The sequence below is a fragment of the Nylanderia fulva genome, unplaced genomic scaffold (assembly GCF_048542155.1).
Source record: "Nylanderia fulva isolate GAGA-0341 unplaced genomic scaffold, ASM4854215v1 Scaffold31, whole genome shotgun sequence".
NCBI lineage: Eukaryota > Metazoa > Arthropoda > Insecta > Hymenoptera > Formicidae > Nylanderia > Nylanderia fulva.
Window position 1 is genome coordinate 652,112 of NW_028190379.1, and position 16,597 is coordinate 668,708.

Here is a 16,597-nt window from a genome sequence, read left to right on the forward strand (position 1 = left end):
AGCAGAACTTTTTCTGTGCGACTGAAAATACAAATTATTTTTAAACGAATAATTTTGATTTAAAATATATTATAAAAATTTTTTACAGCTTATATGATAAAATGCAAAGGCAGTCATATTTAATTATAGTCATATTTAATTATAGTCATATTTAATTATAGTCATATTTAATTATTAGACAGAATTTGATATGTCGCATCTCTTGATAAAACATGATAATGAATACATACATATTTCTACAATATATTTTATCAATTAATTTTTATCGATTAAATAAGTAAAAAAGAGATATCGAATCATAAAATCAATAAACTATACATATCATATTTAATTTTCTTATTTTTTTCTTCTAATAGAATATGCCTCTTATTTTTTCGTTCTTATAGCTCGTTGTTATCTTCCTTTTTCAAATATTGCTAATAATATTACTATTATCTAATTTCGACACTGTACGAGCAACTAACAAAGTAAGTATAGAAAACGTTGACCTGAAGCGCTTAAATATTTATATTATATAATAATAACACAGTTTTTCTCTATTTAACGCACATGACTTTGTTGTCATACATTATACAGAATATTTCTAGATGTCTCCAAGTCGTTAAATTTCGATATCTAAACTAAAGCAGAATATTTAATAAAATTAATAAGAAAAACATTTAAAACTTAATAAATATATACAAATTCAATATTGAAAACATTTAAGTATTATATAAAATAATTGTTATGATGTAGTATATTTTATTAAAAATAAAATATTAATACACAAACTCGGAAAGCAAACAGCCATTTGATTTTTTATTGATATTTCTTTATTTCTTGTAGTTTTTATATATTTTTATTTTATTAGTACTATATTTTATAAAAATTGCTCAATATTCAATATATTCAATTCTTTATTCGTCCCCTAAGGGATTGAAGGCGCTTTTGAAGGAGCGTTCCCCAACCTTAGAAACTCTTACAATCTTACTTATATCTACTCTTAACTCTACTCTTACATCTAATTTACAAATAACTTAATTCTACCTTAACCTACTTATCTACTACTTTAGAGAGAGAAAGAGCCGTCCCTACCTATCGCTATAAAAATTACTCTTAAATCAGTAACTGCGATATATTTCTCTCTCATAATAATAATATAATAAACTCTTATTTATTTTTTATTATAAAAGTATGTTTTTTTTAAATTAATATTGTGTGATTTCCAGGACCATAAAACTATTCGCAAAATGATATTAACAAAAAAGCAGAGCTATATTAGAAATAAAACTAAGTAAGAAAATATTTTACATAGTGGATTATTGACTCATAATAATGTTATTGCATAAATAATTCTATTTGCTAAATTAATAATTAATACATATGTATATTTATAAGATTTTAATAATAGTTTATTCTAATTAATGTAAAAAATGTAATAGATGCGGATGATAATACATCAGTTTTTAAAAAAAACTTATTTTTTATTGAAACCGATTAATTGTACACAAAACATATATTGTCCTTTATACCAAATGATTAAATAAATCTAAATTCAATATTTTAATAAATTATTGTTACATTTAATAGCATAACAATAACAGACTTATTTAAATATATATAAAATAATGCTGGAATATTCAAATATAAGCTTGTGTCATTTTATTCGATAATTATTAGCACATGTACATTATTTTATTTATTGTAAATAATCGTAAGCACAAATTATAAAAAATTATATATATATATAAGTATAAAAATACATAAAAAATAACATAGTAAACATATATGCAAAATATACATATAATAAAACATATAAATATATGTATGTATATCACTGACAGATACTTGCGATAGAGGGTTTAAAATTAAACCCTCTTGCACAATAATATTAATCACATACTTTTTAAATAGAGAATAAGCAAACATATTGCGCAATAATATCTATAGAATAGACAATGTATAATATTTTTACGGTACGCAATACATAATCACTGCAAAAAAAGCGGTACACTTAAAATTTGAAAAAAATCACAAAATTTCAAAGCACGATAACTTTGTAAATAATAAAGATAGAAACGTTCATAAAAAATTAGAATAAAGCTTGGAATCTCTACATTAAGAATCTATTTATTTCAATGTTGCGAGGTAGATTTATTAAAAATGGTGGATGACAAAGCAAGAGCATGCAAAATTAAAAGTAATGGTCTGAGTTTGCTAAAATACATGGCGTGATTCAAATGTCGCAACTCAAAAGGATAAAAACCACATGAAAGTATAGAATCTCCCCTTTAAAATGCTTTTTTATTCCTTTTAATAAAATAATTTTTCGTAGAATTATTCGTAATTAAATTAAAAAGCTACCTTTTTATTTAAATGCAAATATCTCAAAAAATTATCGTATCGAGATGAATAAACAAGCATTTTAAAGGAAAAACTCTGTACTATCATATGTTTTTTATCCCATTGAATTGTGACATTTTATTCACACCATGTACCTTGACAAATCTCTAATCATTATTTTTCAATTTTGCAACTCTCGTTTTGTCCTCCGTCATTTTTAATAAATTTATCTCGCAACAGTGAAATAAATGGATTCTTATAGTAAAGATTCCACGCTTTATTATAATTTTTTAGAAACCTTCCTATCTATATTATTTACAAAGTTCTCGTCATTTGAAATTTGATGATTTTTTTCAGATTTTTAGTGTACCGCTTTTTTTGGAAAGACTGTATTTTAACAAACTTTTCATTGATATATACTAATATATTGCACAAACTTACAATATATCAATCCTAAAAACGATCATTAAAATATTGTGCAACATTATTATATACTAATCGGAATACTGATGACCGTCTACGGTCTGCTTTATATAACGCTCTTTTCAATTCTTCACCAGTGTTAATTTTTTGTACATTGAGATGCACTGCGTCTCCTATAGGCGTCGTCATAGAGCCCATAGGATCAAGTTTCATAGGTATCAAAGTCTTTTCACAAGGTGTCACTTCAAAGTTAAGTAAGAATTTTATAAAAGCTAGCTTCATCTCTACAAGTGCCATACGCGAACCTGAGAGAAATTATCATATAATTGCATTTGTTCCACATTTTATTAAATTAAAATAAATAATTTCTCAATAATTTCAAATTAAACAATTTTGTAATTGTATACAAGTAAAATATAATTTGAATTTGTAATTTCATTTATTTTAATTGCACTTTTTCAACGTTTGCATAAATGTCAAGATATAGTCGAAACAAGTTTATGCATTTATATACACATGGGATGTTCAAACTTATATAATTTTGAACATAACATAATATCAATCTTTAAATTAAAACCGATTTTCTCACCTATACACCCACGTGGACCATCCCCAAATGGAAGATGAACGCACACTGGCCTTTTGCGTCTGTTCTCCTCATTGAATCGCTCCGGATCAAATTTGTCTGGATTGGGGAAATATTTTGGATCGTAATGCAAACCACGGATTGATATAAAGATCGGTGTATCTTTTTCGAGTACAAGGTTGGAATTTGGCATGTTATAAACTTCGGTGGTTGCACGTTGTAGATATTCTAATGGTGGGTACATTCTCAAAACTTCAAGAAATACCATTTCAAGGTACGGTAATGACATGATCTAGAGTAATAAACATATATCTGTCATTCTTATATTACAGTCGTTCATCGATAACGCTCTTCAGATTCGATGAAAAGCGAAAATAAATATCTCAATCGATACTTGTGTACCAACCATTTCGTATGTAATTTTTCCATCACATTCAATAAGCGTGTCGAAAATTTCTTTCCTTACTCTGTTCTGCACTTCAGGATTTAACGCGAGTTCGTACAACGCAAAAGACATCGTTGTCGAGGAAGTTTCGTAACCAGCCGCAAAGAAAATTCCCGCTTGTGCTAATAGTTCGTCCCCATCAAATTCTGGAAATTAAATTTATTAAATTTTAATAGATTTGTCTCTTTTGTGTGTGCGTGCTTGTCTTGATCAATGTTAATTTTAATTCTTCATATTTATATAATAATATATATCTGTGTAAATATTTTTCTTCCTCTCTTATTATTTTACTATTTGATAAAGTTCTATAACTTTTTTCCGGAACTTATGTAATGTTATTATTTAATTAACATTCTGCTCACTAAATCCTTCAATATTCTCGTCACCGTGTTCATCTTTCAATTTGATAAGAATATCAAGAATATCATTTCTCGTTTCGCCGGATTCTATGCGTTCTGCCATCGTTTCCCAAAAGACTTTACGGAAAAATGCATCGATCCGTTTGCTAAAATATGTCACGCCGAACAAGCGACTTAGTGTTGGCATGAAAACTGTCATGGATATCTCAAAAGAGCGGACAGGCCCCGAGAAAATCATGTTGCCGTATCTGCAGAATTCAGCATCCGGATGTTTGAAAGAATTTGTGTTGAGTCCGAAAGCGGTGCTACCAATCACATCCGTGGTAAATTTAGCACATAATTCTTTTACGTTTATTATCTTTCCATCATCTGTCAACAATATTATATTATTTTAAAAAACAATATTTTTCCATATAGGTAGTACTTATTGTTAAATAATTTTACATTGTATTCGCAGACATCAAGTTTTCTTTTGGTAGATTTAAGATCAGTCTTTACAAAATTACGATTTAATTAAGTATTGTTTTCGATTAATTAATTATGCAACGCATAAAAATTCAATATTTAAGTCTTTTACAAGAAATACGAACAAAGAAATAAATATTTGTACAAAAATCTTTTATGATTAAATATCGAGATTATATATATATAGATTAGATATAATAATAATAATAATTATTATTATTCATATTATTTTTTTAATTTAATATATAGATTATATATTAGCATAGATTTACGCTTCTATTAGACTCGCGCGAGACTATATCCCATACATCTGTCACGCTGCGCGGGTCGCGCGAAACTAATTCTCATGTGGAGCGCACGAGAATCAGTCTCGCATGAACCGCGCATTGCGTTAGACGTGTGAAATATATTACTCCGATGAAAAGAATTTACATTTTTGCGCGCAAAGCGCGCGCTTGTATTATCTAGTAATATATAAAAATCAGAACATTATTCTTATTTTATAAAGAAATAATTTCACACAAATGCGAAACTTAAGGTCACTTAAAATCGATATATAAAAAATTAAATTCAACGTGAGAGTCATCCAAGTAAATCAATAAACATTCATCAATTTATGTTCATTAAATTAAAATATATATATATATATATATATATATATATGTATATAAAAATACTTAAATATTTGATAATTAAATTAGTACTTACCTCCCAAATCCATCGAATCCAAATAGTTGACTAAATTCTTCGCGCATTCGTCTATCAAATTCACCATCTTCCTCAGTTTATTGGGTGTAAAAGCCTGTGTCATTTTCAATTTTAGCATTTTCCATACTGGATTGTTTACAAAGAAGAGATTCGCGTAACCTAGACGATCTGTCTCATTAGGTATAAAATATCGATTGCAGAATTGATTAAAATTCTTTACTAGGATGTGCTTGATAACTTCTGGGTCGCGGATCAATAAGAAGGGCTTATCAAACATGAATAATCCGACGTAAGGTTCACCCTTAGCTTGTTTGTGTAACTCATGCAATAGCAATCCCGGTGCTTTCTTCATAAGTGCGCATTCCGTAAAATTGCCCGTGAAAGGTGTCGGTGATATTTCCGCAACGCCACGCTGCTTCCAATATTTGAACTTACGTGTCATATAAAAATAGGCAATTATTATAGAAACTATTAGAATTATCAAGCTGTCCAAGGTCCAATAAGACGTTATAGATGCCATTTTCAACTTATGTCTCTGTAAAGAATAAAAAGATATACGTAAGAAGTATAAATTGCATAAATAATTATGAAAATAATTATAATTCTTTATTAATATGTATTTGATAAGTTTCAAATTGATAGATAAAATTAATCAATATAGCCTAGGTAAAAGTAGTCTCTTCGCATAATGTAAATGTTCTTTAGTAAACATTTTAATGATTTGATATATATATTTAGATGTGCATCCGTAAAATTTCATAAGAAAGACATCAATGACTTCTTCAAAATATTTCATTTTTTATACTGTAAATTAACTGAAATTTGCGAAATCAGAAAAATGGCGAGAATATTCATAATTATTTCATAAAACGTGTTTATAGTATTTTCTTCAGTTTTTCTATACAAAATTTTAGAGTCATCCTCTTGAAAACAATCTCCTTATAATAGTTTCCTCTCGAAATAAAGTTTTTAATCATGTTGAACTGTTTTCAAGATACAAAAAATAAGGACAAATTTTATGGACACCCTGTATATAGTTTTACAACTTTTAATATGAAGGAAAGAAAAAGAAAATATATTATTTGTCCAATATTTTTGGTGCAAAATTAAATTTATAATTATATTTATATTTATAATTAAATTTATAATTAAGCTTGTTATTTATATACAATTTTATATAAATTTTATATAGTAAACTTCTAACATATTATATAGGCACAATGAGAATTTCAAGGATTTGTACCTACCTGCCAAGTAGAAATTTAAACTAATTAGGATACTCTTGTCTGAATGTCTTGTAATTCACAATAAATAATTTGAAATATCGGACTCGTAGTTTTGTTTTGACCGCGTGTGGAAGCGGGCGTGTCCGCGGATTTTAGAAAAATGAAAAAAGAGCAATATCGGTCGGTGATTCGATTCTTGTTTTTCGAAAGGAAATCGCGCAGCGAAATCAAAGATTCTTTATTTCGACATCTTTGATTTCGCTGCGCGATTTCCCTTCCAAAAACAAGAATCAAATCACCGACCGATATTGCTCTTTTTCCATTTTTCTAAAATCCGCGGACACGCCCGCTTTCACACGCGGTCAAAACAAAACTACGAGTCCGATTCGGCTGAAATTTTGACAGTAGCCGTCTACGAGAATGTATTACACGATAGTAAAACTCTCTTGCGATATTGGCATCATCGGGTGATGAGGCTAATTGTAAGTACTTATCGGACTGCCTTCTATATAAATAATTTCGCACAAACTGATTAAACATACGACACAGGAATTAAATGACAATTACTTTAGCGTCGATATAAACTTATTCGCGACTGCCTGTCGCGCGATCGCGATGACTCTTTTTATATTCGCAATTTGCAAATAAAAAGTTCCGGAAAGAATGCCTGGCTACACCTTTCAAATTTTGGTCAACCTTGTCTACGAGCGAAGTAAAGTTAAAATATTAATATGCTCTTTTGCACGCGCATATATGTATATTAAATATATACGTAAGCATGATTTTTTTACTATAGCGGACAAAGAAAGATTTTAAAAATATTTTTGAGAATTATTTCATCTTTTAAAAATTATTTAAAAAAATTTTTTTTCATATTTTGTGCTGTATGTGAAGAGCAGTTTTTTAATTGGTTTTAATTCCCTCCTCTTATCTATAAGTGTTTCTTAATATTTTTCTTTATAGATATCGCTCTTTGAATATATAATTATGTTCACAAAATTTCATTTACATTGCATAAGCTATCATTTGCATGAAGTTTTATGTTAATAATAATATTTTTATTATACAACGAATTGATTAAACGAGCTGATTAAATTTTTTAAAGGTTACTTGAATCAATAACATCAACTTCAATATATGTTCAAAATAAATTAATATACTTTCATATACTTACGTATACATTTATTTTTAAGCATTGCAAATATTCCCCACCATGCTAGGAGAATTTATTATTTGCGTTACCGCATCCATAATTCTGTTCACAAGTTTATACCTATTGCGAGATTGTTCTATATATACTATACATACATAAAAAAATGTAAATAATAACAAATTGACAGAAAATATTACAGGACACCCTATATAATACATAAAGAGAAGTCTTATAGATCAATTTTTGATCAGACTATTAATGTAATCATTAAACTTATCTTTATTTTTACTCGATCTGGCAGTTCCATTATTTGATTACACGTTCTCAATTTGAATTGCATATTTTCGATTGTCAAAAAAACAAAAATAATGACTAATTGGATGAAATATATTTGTGATTCTAAATAACTTAATAGAATAAATGATAGGATGCGCAACGAAATGGTAATGTATAACTTTCTGTCGCATCAATTCTGAGGACAATTCTCTTAATGAATAAAGTCAAAAATTAGTTTTATGTAAAAAAATTTTTTTTAGTTTTTAGAAAAAAAAATATATTTATATATATAAATTTTTTCTCAGAAGAATTGTATATAAACAAAATCCTTAAAATTTCGACATTTTATATATTTTGAACACATTGACATTAAAAGCTGAAAAAGTTTTAACACAGTCTATAAATCTCTCAAAAAAAATTTTTAGATTGAAAAAATTCTTCTCAGAAGAATATATATGTTACACAGCCTATAACACTTTCAAAAAAAGTTAATCCTTAAAATTTTGACGTTTTATTCATTTCTAATTCTCTTCCTTAAAAAAAGGTTTGTATAATAATGTATATGTAATACATTTTCGCGAAATAAATATTATAATTAACGTGAAACTTTACAAATATATATGTATATATATATATATATATATATATATAATTTGTATATAATAAGGAACATTTTTAAAAATATTTAAAAATACTTTTTTAAATATTTAAAAAAATGTTTTTACAACAATTTTTAAATCATTTTAAAATATTCTTAAAACTATTTTAAAATGTCTTTATGCGATATTTTATAGAAATTATAAAAGAATAGAATAGAAGAATAATAGAGAGAAATAAATAACAGACTTATTTAAATATATATAAAATAATGCTGGAATATTCAAATATGAGTTTGTATTATTTTATTTAATAATTATTAGGACATGCACATTATTTTATTATATTGTAAATAATTGTAAGCACAAATTATAAAAAATTATATATATAAATACAAAATTACATAAATAATAACATAGTAAACATATATACAAAATATACATATAGTAAAATATATAAATATATGTATATCACTGACAAATTCTTACGAAGAGAGGTTTGGAGTTAAACCCCCTTGCACAATAATATTAATCACATATTTTCTAGATAGAGCATTAGCAAAAATATTGCGCAATAATATCTACAAAATAGACAATGTACCATATTTTTACGGTACGCAATATATAATCACTCCAAAGAGAGCAGTACACCTAAAATTTGGAAAAAATCACAAAATTTTAAAAGACGATAACTTTGTAAATAATGAAGATAAAAAGGTTCATATAAAATAAAAATAAAGCTTAGAAAATCTACTTTAAGAATTTATTTATTTCAACATTACGAGGTAAATTTATTAAAAATGGTGGATGACAAAACGAGAGCATGCAAAATTGAAAGTAATAGCCGGAGTTTGCCAAGGCACATGGCGTGAATCGAATGTCGCAACTTATTGGGATAAAAATCATATAATAGTACAGAATCTCCCTTTTAAAATGCTTGTTTATTCATCTTGATACGACGATTTTTTGTAGAGTCATTCGTATTTAAATTAAAAAGTCACCTTTTTATTTAAAGGCGAATATCTCAGCAAAAAATGATCGTATCGAGATGAATAAAAAAGCATTTTAAAGGAGAAACTCTCTACAGATCACATCGTACTGACTTAACCAACGTTTCACTATATTTTAACTAATTATGACTGAAGAGACACAAGTAAGCGTCGAAACGTCTCATTGTAAAGTATATTTATACGATTTTGATGTAAAGTTTGGAAATATATATGTTTGACATCAATTCACATAGCTCGTAATAGGCTCATGTTGTTTTATTATCTCTAATTGAGAAACTCTCTATTATCATATGCTTTTTATCCCATTGAGTTGTGACATTTTATTCACACCATGTGCCTTGGCAAATTCTAATCATTAGTTTTCAATTTTGCATGCTCTCTTTTTGTCTTCCGTCATTTTTAATAAATTTATATTGCAACATTGAAATGAATAGATTCTTAAAGTAGAGATTCCACGCTTTATTATCATTTTTTAGAAACCTTCCGATCTTTATTATTTACAAAGTTCTCGTCATTTAAAATTCGGTAATTTTTTCCAAATTTTTAGTTTACCGCTTTTTTGGAGTGTGTGTATTTTAACAAACTCTTCATTAATACAATATATACTATTGCACAAACTTTCAATATATTGATCCTAAAAACGATCACTAATATATTGTGCAACATTATTATAAATTAATCGGAATACTGATGACCGTCTACGATCTGCTTTATGTAACGCTATTTTCAATTCTTCACCAGTGTTAATTTTTCGTACATTGAGGTGCATTGCGTCTCCTATAGGCGTCGTCATAATGCTCATAGGATCAAGTTTCATAGGTATCAAAGTCTTTTCGCACGGTGTCACTTCAAAGTTAAGCAAGAATTTTATGAAAGCTAATTTCATCTCTACAAATGCCATACGAGAACCTGTAAAATAAATAACTGTTTAATAATTTGTATAATAATATTGTTATTTTAAAAAGAAATTTAAAGTATATACAAGAGATGTTTTATGATCATCGTATGAGTGTTTAAGAGCACATTCTATGATCAATTAAAGTCAATTATTTGTTGAATTGCTCAAATATTAAAAATTTATAAGTATTTAGCATTAAAAAACATTTCATAAATTCAAAGATGTAAATAGATTATATTTTTCATTAATTATATTAAATTTTTAATTTCTAAAATTATTATTATTCAATGTTTAATAATAAATAAAAATGTTTTATTTATTTGTTTAATGTTTAATTTCAAATTATCATATAATTGAATTTGTTTCATATTTTATTAAATTAAAATAAATAATTTCTCAATAATTTCAAATTAAACAATTTTGTAATTGTATACAAGTAAAATATAATTTGAATTTGTAATTTCATTTATTTTAATTGCACTTTTTCAACGTTTGCATAAATGTCAAAATATAATCAAAACAAGTTTATGCATTTATATATATGGAATGTTCAGACTTATATAAATTTGAACATAACATAATATCAATCTTTAAATTAAAACCGATTTTCTTACCTATACATCCACGTGGACCATCCCCAAATGGGAGATGAACGCACATTGGCCTCTTGCGTCTATTCTCCTCGTTGAATCGTTCCGGATCAAATTTGTCCGGATTAGGGAAATGATTTGGATCGTAATGCAAACCACGGATTGATATAAAGATCGGTGTATCTTTTTCGAGTACAAGATTGGAATTTGGCATGTTATAAGCTTCGGTGGTTGCACGTTGTAGATATTCTAATGGTGGGTACATTCTCAAAACTTCAAGGAACACCATTTCGAGGTACGATAATGACATGATCTAGAGTAATAAACATATATCTGTCATTCTTATATTACAGTCGTTCATCGATGACGCTCTTCAGATTCAATGAAAAGCGAAAATAAATATCTCAATCGATACTTGTGTACCAACCATTTCGTATGTAATTTTTCCATCACATTCAATAAGCGTGTCAAAAATTTCTTCCCTCACTCTGTTCTGTACTTCAAGATTTAATGCGAGTTCGTACAACGCAAAATACATCGTTGTCGAGGAAGTTTCGTAACCAGCCGCGAAGAAAATTCCCGCTTGTGCTAATAGTTCGTCCCCATCAAATTCTGGAAATTAAATTTATTAAATTTTAATAGATTTGTCTCTTTTGCTTGTCTCGATCAATGTTAATTTTAATTCTTCATATTTATAATAATATATTTCTGTGTATATATTTTTCTTCCTCTCTTATTATTTTACTATTTGATAAAGTTCTTTAACTTTTTTTTCCGAAACTTATGTAATGTTATTATTTAATTAACATTCTGCTCACTGAATCCTTCAATATCCTCATCACCGTGTTCATCTTTCAATTTGATAAGAATATCAAGGATATCATTTCTCGTTTCGCCGGATTCTCTGCGTTCTGCCATCGTCTCCCAAAAGACTTTACGGAAAAATGCATCGATCGGTTTGCTAAAAAATGTCACGCCAAACAAGCGACTTAACGTTGGCATGAAAACTGTCATGGATATCTCAAAAGAGCGAACAGGCCCCGAGAACATCATGCTGCCGTATCTGCAAAATTCAGCATCCGGATGTTTGAAGGAATTTGTGTTAAGTCCGAAAGCGGTGCTACCAATCACATCCGTGGTAAATTTAGCACATAATTCTTTTACGTTTATTATCTTTCCATCATCTGTCAACAATATTATATTACTTTAAAAAACAATATTTTTCCATATAGGTAGTACTTATTGTTAAATAATTTTACATTGTATTTGCAAACATCAAGTTTTCTTTTAGTAGATTTAAGATCAGTCTTTACAAATTTATGATTTAATTAAGATATTTTTTATTGTTTTCGATTAATTAATTATGCAACGCATAAAAATTCAATATTTAAATCTTTTACAAGAAATACAAACGAAGAAATAAATGTTTCTATAAGAATCTTTTGTGATTAAATATCGAGATTATATATACAGGGTTTGTCCGGAAAGTAATGCGTCGCATTTTTTTAAAAAAGAATTTATTGATCGCATAGGTAAAACAACTTAAAATTGTTCGAAGTATGACCCTTCTGCGTCAATACATTTTTGCCAACGCGATTTCCATGCGTCATAAGATTTCTGGAACTCCTTGACTGGGATGCTGTTCAGGGAGGCCGTCGAAGTAGCTTGTACGTTGTCAACCGACTCGAGCTGTTGTCCTTTGAGCTCCCTTTTCAGCCGAGGAAATAAAAAAAGGCAATCGTCCCCGAAAACTTTCTTGAGCATTTCAAAAGTTTCCAGCGGCGTCTTGTCCAGCTTCACGCAAAACTTTATCGCATAGCGTTGCTCTATCGTTCTCTCCATCACAAGTTCGACGCGACCACTAAGCAGAGGTTCACAGAATAAGCCGTCCTAACCCTCCAAGCGCATGGAAACAATTGAGCGACCTACCGTTGGAAAGCTAAGGGTACCCCCCTTCCTCCCCAACCGGTCCCATCGCTCTGCGATGTATAGTCGCGTCACAAAAAAATGCGACGCATTACTTTCCGGACAAACCCTGTAGATTGGATATAATAATAATAATTATTATTATTATTATTATTTTTTTTTTAGATTTAATATATAGATTATATATTAACGTAGATTTTTACGCTTTTATTAGACTCGCGCGAGACTCTATATCCCATACATCTGTCACGCTGCGCGGCTTGCGCGAAACTAATTCTCATGTGGGGCGCACGAGAATCAGTCTCGCGTGAACCGCGCATTGCGTTAGACGTGTGAAATATATTACTTTGATCGAAAGAATTTACATTTATGCGCGCAAAGCGCGCGCTTGTATTATCTAGTAATATATAAAAATCAGAACATTATTCTTATTTTATAAAGAAATAATTTCACACGAATGCGAAACTTAAGGTCACTTAAAATCGATATATAAAAAATTAAACTCAACGTGAGAGTCATCCAAGTATATCAATAAACATTCATCAATTTATGTTCATTAAATTAAAATATATATATATATATATATATATATATATATATGTATATAAAAATACTTAAATATTTGATAATTAAATTAGTACTTACCTCCCAAATCCATCGAATCCAAATAGTTGACTAAATTCTTCGCGCATTCGTCTATCAAATTCACCATCTTCCTCAGTTTATTGGGTGTAAAAGCCTGTGTCATTTTCAATTTTAGCATTTTCCATACTGGATTGTTTACAAAGAAGAGATTCGCGTAACCGAGACGATCTGTCTCATTAGGTATAAAATATCGATTGCAGAAGTGATTAAAATTCTTTACTAGGATGTGCTTGATAACTTCTGGGTCGCGGATCAATAAGAAGGGCTTATCAAACATGAATAATCCGACGTAAGGTTCACCCTTAGCTTGTTCGTGTAACTCATGCAATAGCAATCCCGGTGCTTTCTTCATAAGTGCGCATTCCGTAAAATTGCCCGTGAAAGGTGTCGGTGATATTTCCGCAACGCCACGCTGCTTCCAATATTTGAACTTACGTGTCATATAAAAATAGGCAATTATTATAGAAACTATTAGAATTATTAAGCTGTCCAAGGTCCAATAAGACGTTATAAATGCCATTTTCAACTTATGTCTCTGTAAAGAATAAAAAGATATAGGTAAGAAGTATAAATTGCATAAATAATTATGAAAATAATTATAATTCTTTATTAATATGTATTTGATAAGTTTCAAATCAACAGATAAAATTAATCAATATAGCCTAAATAAAAGTAGTCTCTTTGCATAATGTAAATGTTCTTTAATAAACATTTTAATGATTTGATATATATATTTAGATGTGTATCCGTAAAATTCCATAAGAAAAGCATCAATGATTTTTTCAAAATATTTCACTTTCTTATACTGTGAATTAACTGAAATTTGCGAATTCAGACAAATTGCGATAATATTAATAGTTATTTTATAAAACGTGTTTATAGTATTTTTTTCAGTTTTTCCATACAAAATTTTTGAGCCATTCTCTTGAAAACAATCTCCTTATAATAGTTTCTTCTCGAAATAAAGTTTTTAATCATGTTGAACCGTTTTCAAGATACAGGTAATAAGGACAGATTTTATAGACACCCTATATATAGTTTTACAACTTTTAATATAAAGAAAAAGAAAAGAAAATATATTATTTGTCCAATATTTTCGGTGCAAAATTGAATTTATAATTATATTTATATTTATAAATTTATATTTATAATTAAATTTATAATTAAACTTGTATTTAATATACAATTTTATATAAATTTTATATAGTAAACTTCTAACATATTATATAGGCATAATGAGAATTTCAAGGATTTGTGCCTACCTGCCAAGTAGAAATTTAAACTAATTAGGATACTCTTGTCCGAATGTCTTGTAATTCACAATAAATAATTTGAAATATCGGACTCGTAGTTTTGTTTTGACCGCGTGTGGAAGCGGGCGTGTCCGCGGATTTTAGAAAAATGGAAAAAGAGCAATATCGGTCGGTGATTCGATTTTTGTTTTCGGAAGAGAAATTGCGCAGCGAAATCAAAGATTCTTCATTTCGACATCTTTGATTTCCCTTCCAAAAACAAGAATCAAATCACCGACCGATATTGCTCTTTTTCCGTTTTTCTAAAATTCGCGGACACGCTCGCTTCCACACGCGGTCAAAACAAAACTACGAGTCCGATTCGGCTGAAATTTTGACAGTAGCCGTCTACGAGAATGTATTGTACTACACGATAGTAAAACTCTCTTGCGATACTGGCACCATCGGTCGATGAAGCTAAGTACTTATCGGACTGCCCTCGTATATATAAATAATTTTGCACAAACTGATTAAACATACGACACAGGAATTAAATGACAACTACATTAGCGTCAATATAAACTTATTCGCGACTGCCTGTCGCGCGATCGCGATGACTCTTTTTATATTCGCAATTTGCAATAAAAAGTTCCGGAAAGAATGCCTGGCTACACCTTTCAAATTTTGGTCAACCTTGTTTACGAGCGAAGTAAAGTTAAAATATTAATATGCTCTTTTGCACGCGCATATATGTATATTAAATATATACGTAAGCATGATTTTTTACTATAGTATTTTTAAGTGATGTCGCATAGTTTATGAGAATCGTGATATCATCGATTTCTTGTGATAACATTTTTTAGAATATTTTGAAAAAATTTTAATAATATTTTTAAAAATGTTCTTTATCGCTCAGATAATATTTTCATAAATATTTGATACATATTTTTAAAATATTGGTTTAAATCTATATTTAAAAATATTTTTTAAACTTGAAAAAGCGGACATAGAAACATTTTAAAAATATTTTTGAGAATTATTTTATCTTCTAAGAACAATTTTTGAAAGATTTTTTTTAATATTTTGTGCTGTATGGGTATAGAGCAGTTTTTCAATTGGTTTCAATTCCCTCCTTTTGTCTATAAATGTTTCTTAATATTTTTTTTATAGATATCGCTCTTCGAATATATAATTATATTCACAAAATTTCATTTACGTTGCATAAGCTATCATTTGCATGAAGTTTGATGTTAATAATAATTTTATTTATTATACAACGAATTGATTAAACGAGCTGATTAAATTTTTTAAAGGTTACTTGAAGCAATAACATCAACTTCAATATATGTTGAAAATAAATTAATATACTTTCATATACTTACGTATACATTTATTTTTAAGCGTTGCAAATATTCCCCACCATGCTAGGAGAATTTATTATTTGCGTTACCGCATCCATAATTCTGTTCACAAGTTTATACCTATTGCGAGATTGTTCTATATATACTATAGATACATAAAAAAATGTAAATAATACCAAATTAACAGAAAATATTACAGGACACCCTATATAATACATAAAGAGAAGTCTTATAGATCAATTTTTGATCAGACTATTAATGTAATCATTAAACTTATCTTTATTTTTACTCGATCTGGCAATTCCATTATTCGATTACACGTTCTCAATTTGAATTGCATATTTTCGATTGTCAAAAAAACGAAAATAATGACTAA

The 16,597-nt window shown here is 28.3% G+C and overlaps 2 protein-coding genes across 2 annotated transcripts; both read right to left on the minus strand.

Moving 5' to 3' along the window:
- Positions 1 to 2,775: 2,775 nt before the first annotated feature.
- On the minus strand, positions 2,776 to 5,828 carry LOC114935941 (cytochrome P450 6k1-like). Its single transcript, XM_029308901.1, has 5 exons — positions 5,309 to 5,828; positions 4,139 to 4,504; positions 3,738 to 3,922; positions 3,335 to 3,623; positions 2,776 to 3,050 (listed from the first exon to the last, which is right to left on the minus strand). Exons 1-5 carry the CDS (start codon positions 5,826 to 5,828, stop codon positions 2,776 to 2,778), a joined length of 1,635 nt encoding a protein of 544 aa, XP_029164734.1.
- Positions 5,829 to 10,203: 4,375 nt separating this feature from the next.
- Positions 10,204 to 14,148, minus strand: LOC114935942 (cytochrome P450 6k1-like). The gene is made up of 5 exons (XM_029308902.1): positions 13,629 to 14,148; positions 11,876 to 12,241; positions 11,485 to 11,669; positions 11,082 to 11,370; positions 10,204 to 10,478 (listed from the first exon to the last, which is right to left on the minus strand). Exons 1-5 carry the CDS (start codon positions 14,146 to 14,148, stop codon positions 10,204 to 10,206), a joined length of 1,635 nt encoding a protein of 544 aa, XP_029164735.1.
- Between the last annotated feature and the right edge of the window lie 2,449 nt (positions 14,149 to 16,597).

Bases quoted from the DNA above. Each gene is read 5' to 3' on its own strand.
- LOC114935941 (XM_029308901.1), bottom strand. From the start codon at position 5,828: ATGGCATCTATAACGTCTTATTGGACCTTGGACAGCTTGATAATTCTA. The intron at 3,923-4,138 runs GTGAGCAGAATG...TTTAATTTCCAG, and splicing joins CGAGAATATTGAAGGATTTA to AATTTGATGGGGACGAACTA. The intron at 3,051-3,334 runs GTGAGAAAATCG...AATTTCTCTCAG, and splicing joins TGGTCCACGTGGGTGTATAG to GTTCGCGTATGGCACTTGTA.
- LOC114935942 (XM_029308902.1), bottom strand. From the start codon at position 14,148: ATGGCATTTATAACGTCTTATTGGACCTTGGACAGCTTAATAATTCTA. The intron at 11,670-11,875 runs GTGAGCAGAATG...TTTAATTTCCAG, and splicing joins TGAGGATATTGAAGGATTCA to AATTTGATGGGGACGAACTA. The intron at 10,479-11,081 runs GTAAGAAAATCG...TTTATTTTACAG, and splicing joins TGGTCCACGTGGATGTATAG to GTTCTCGTATGGCATTTGTA.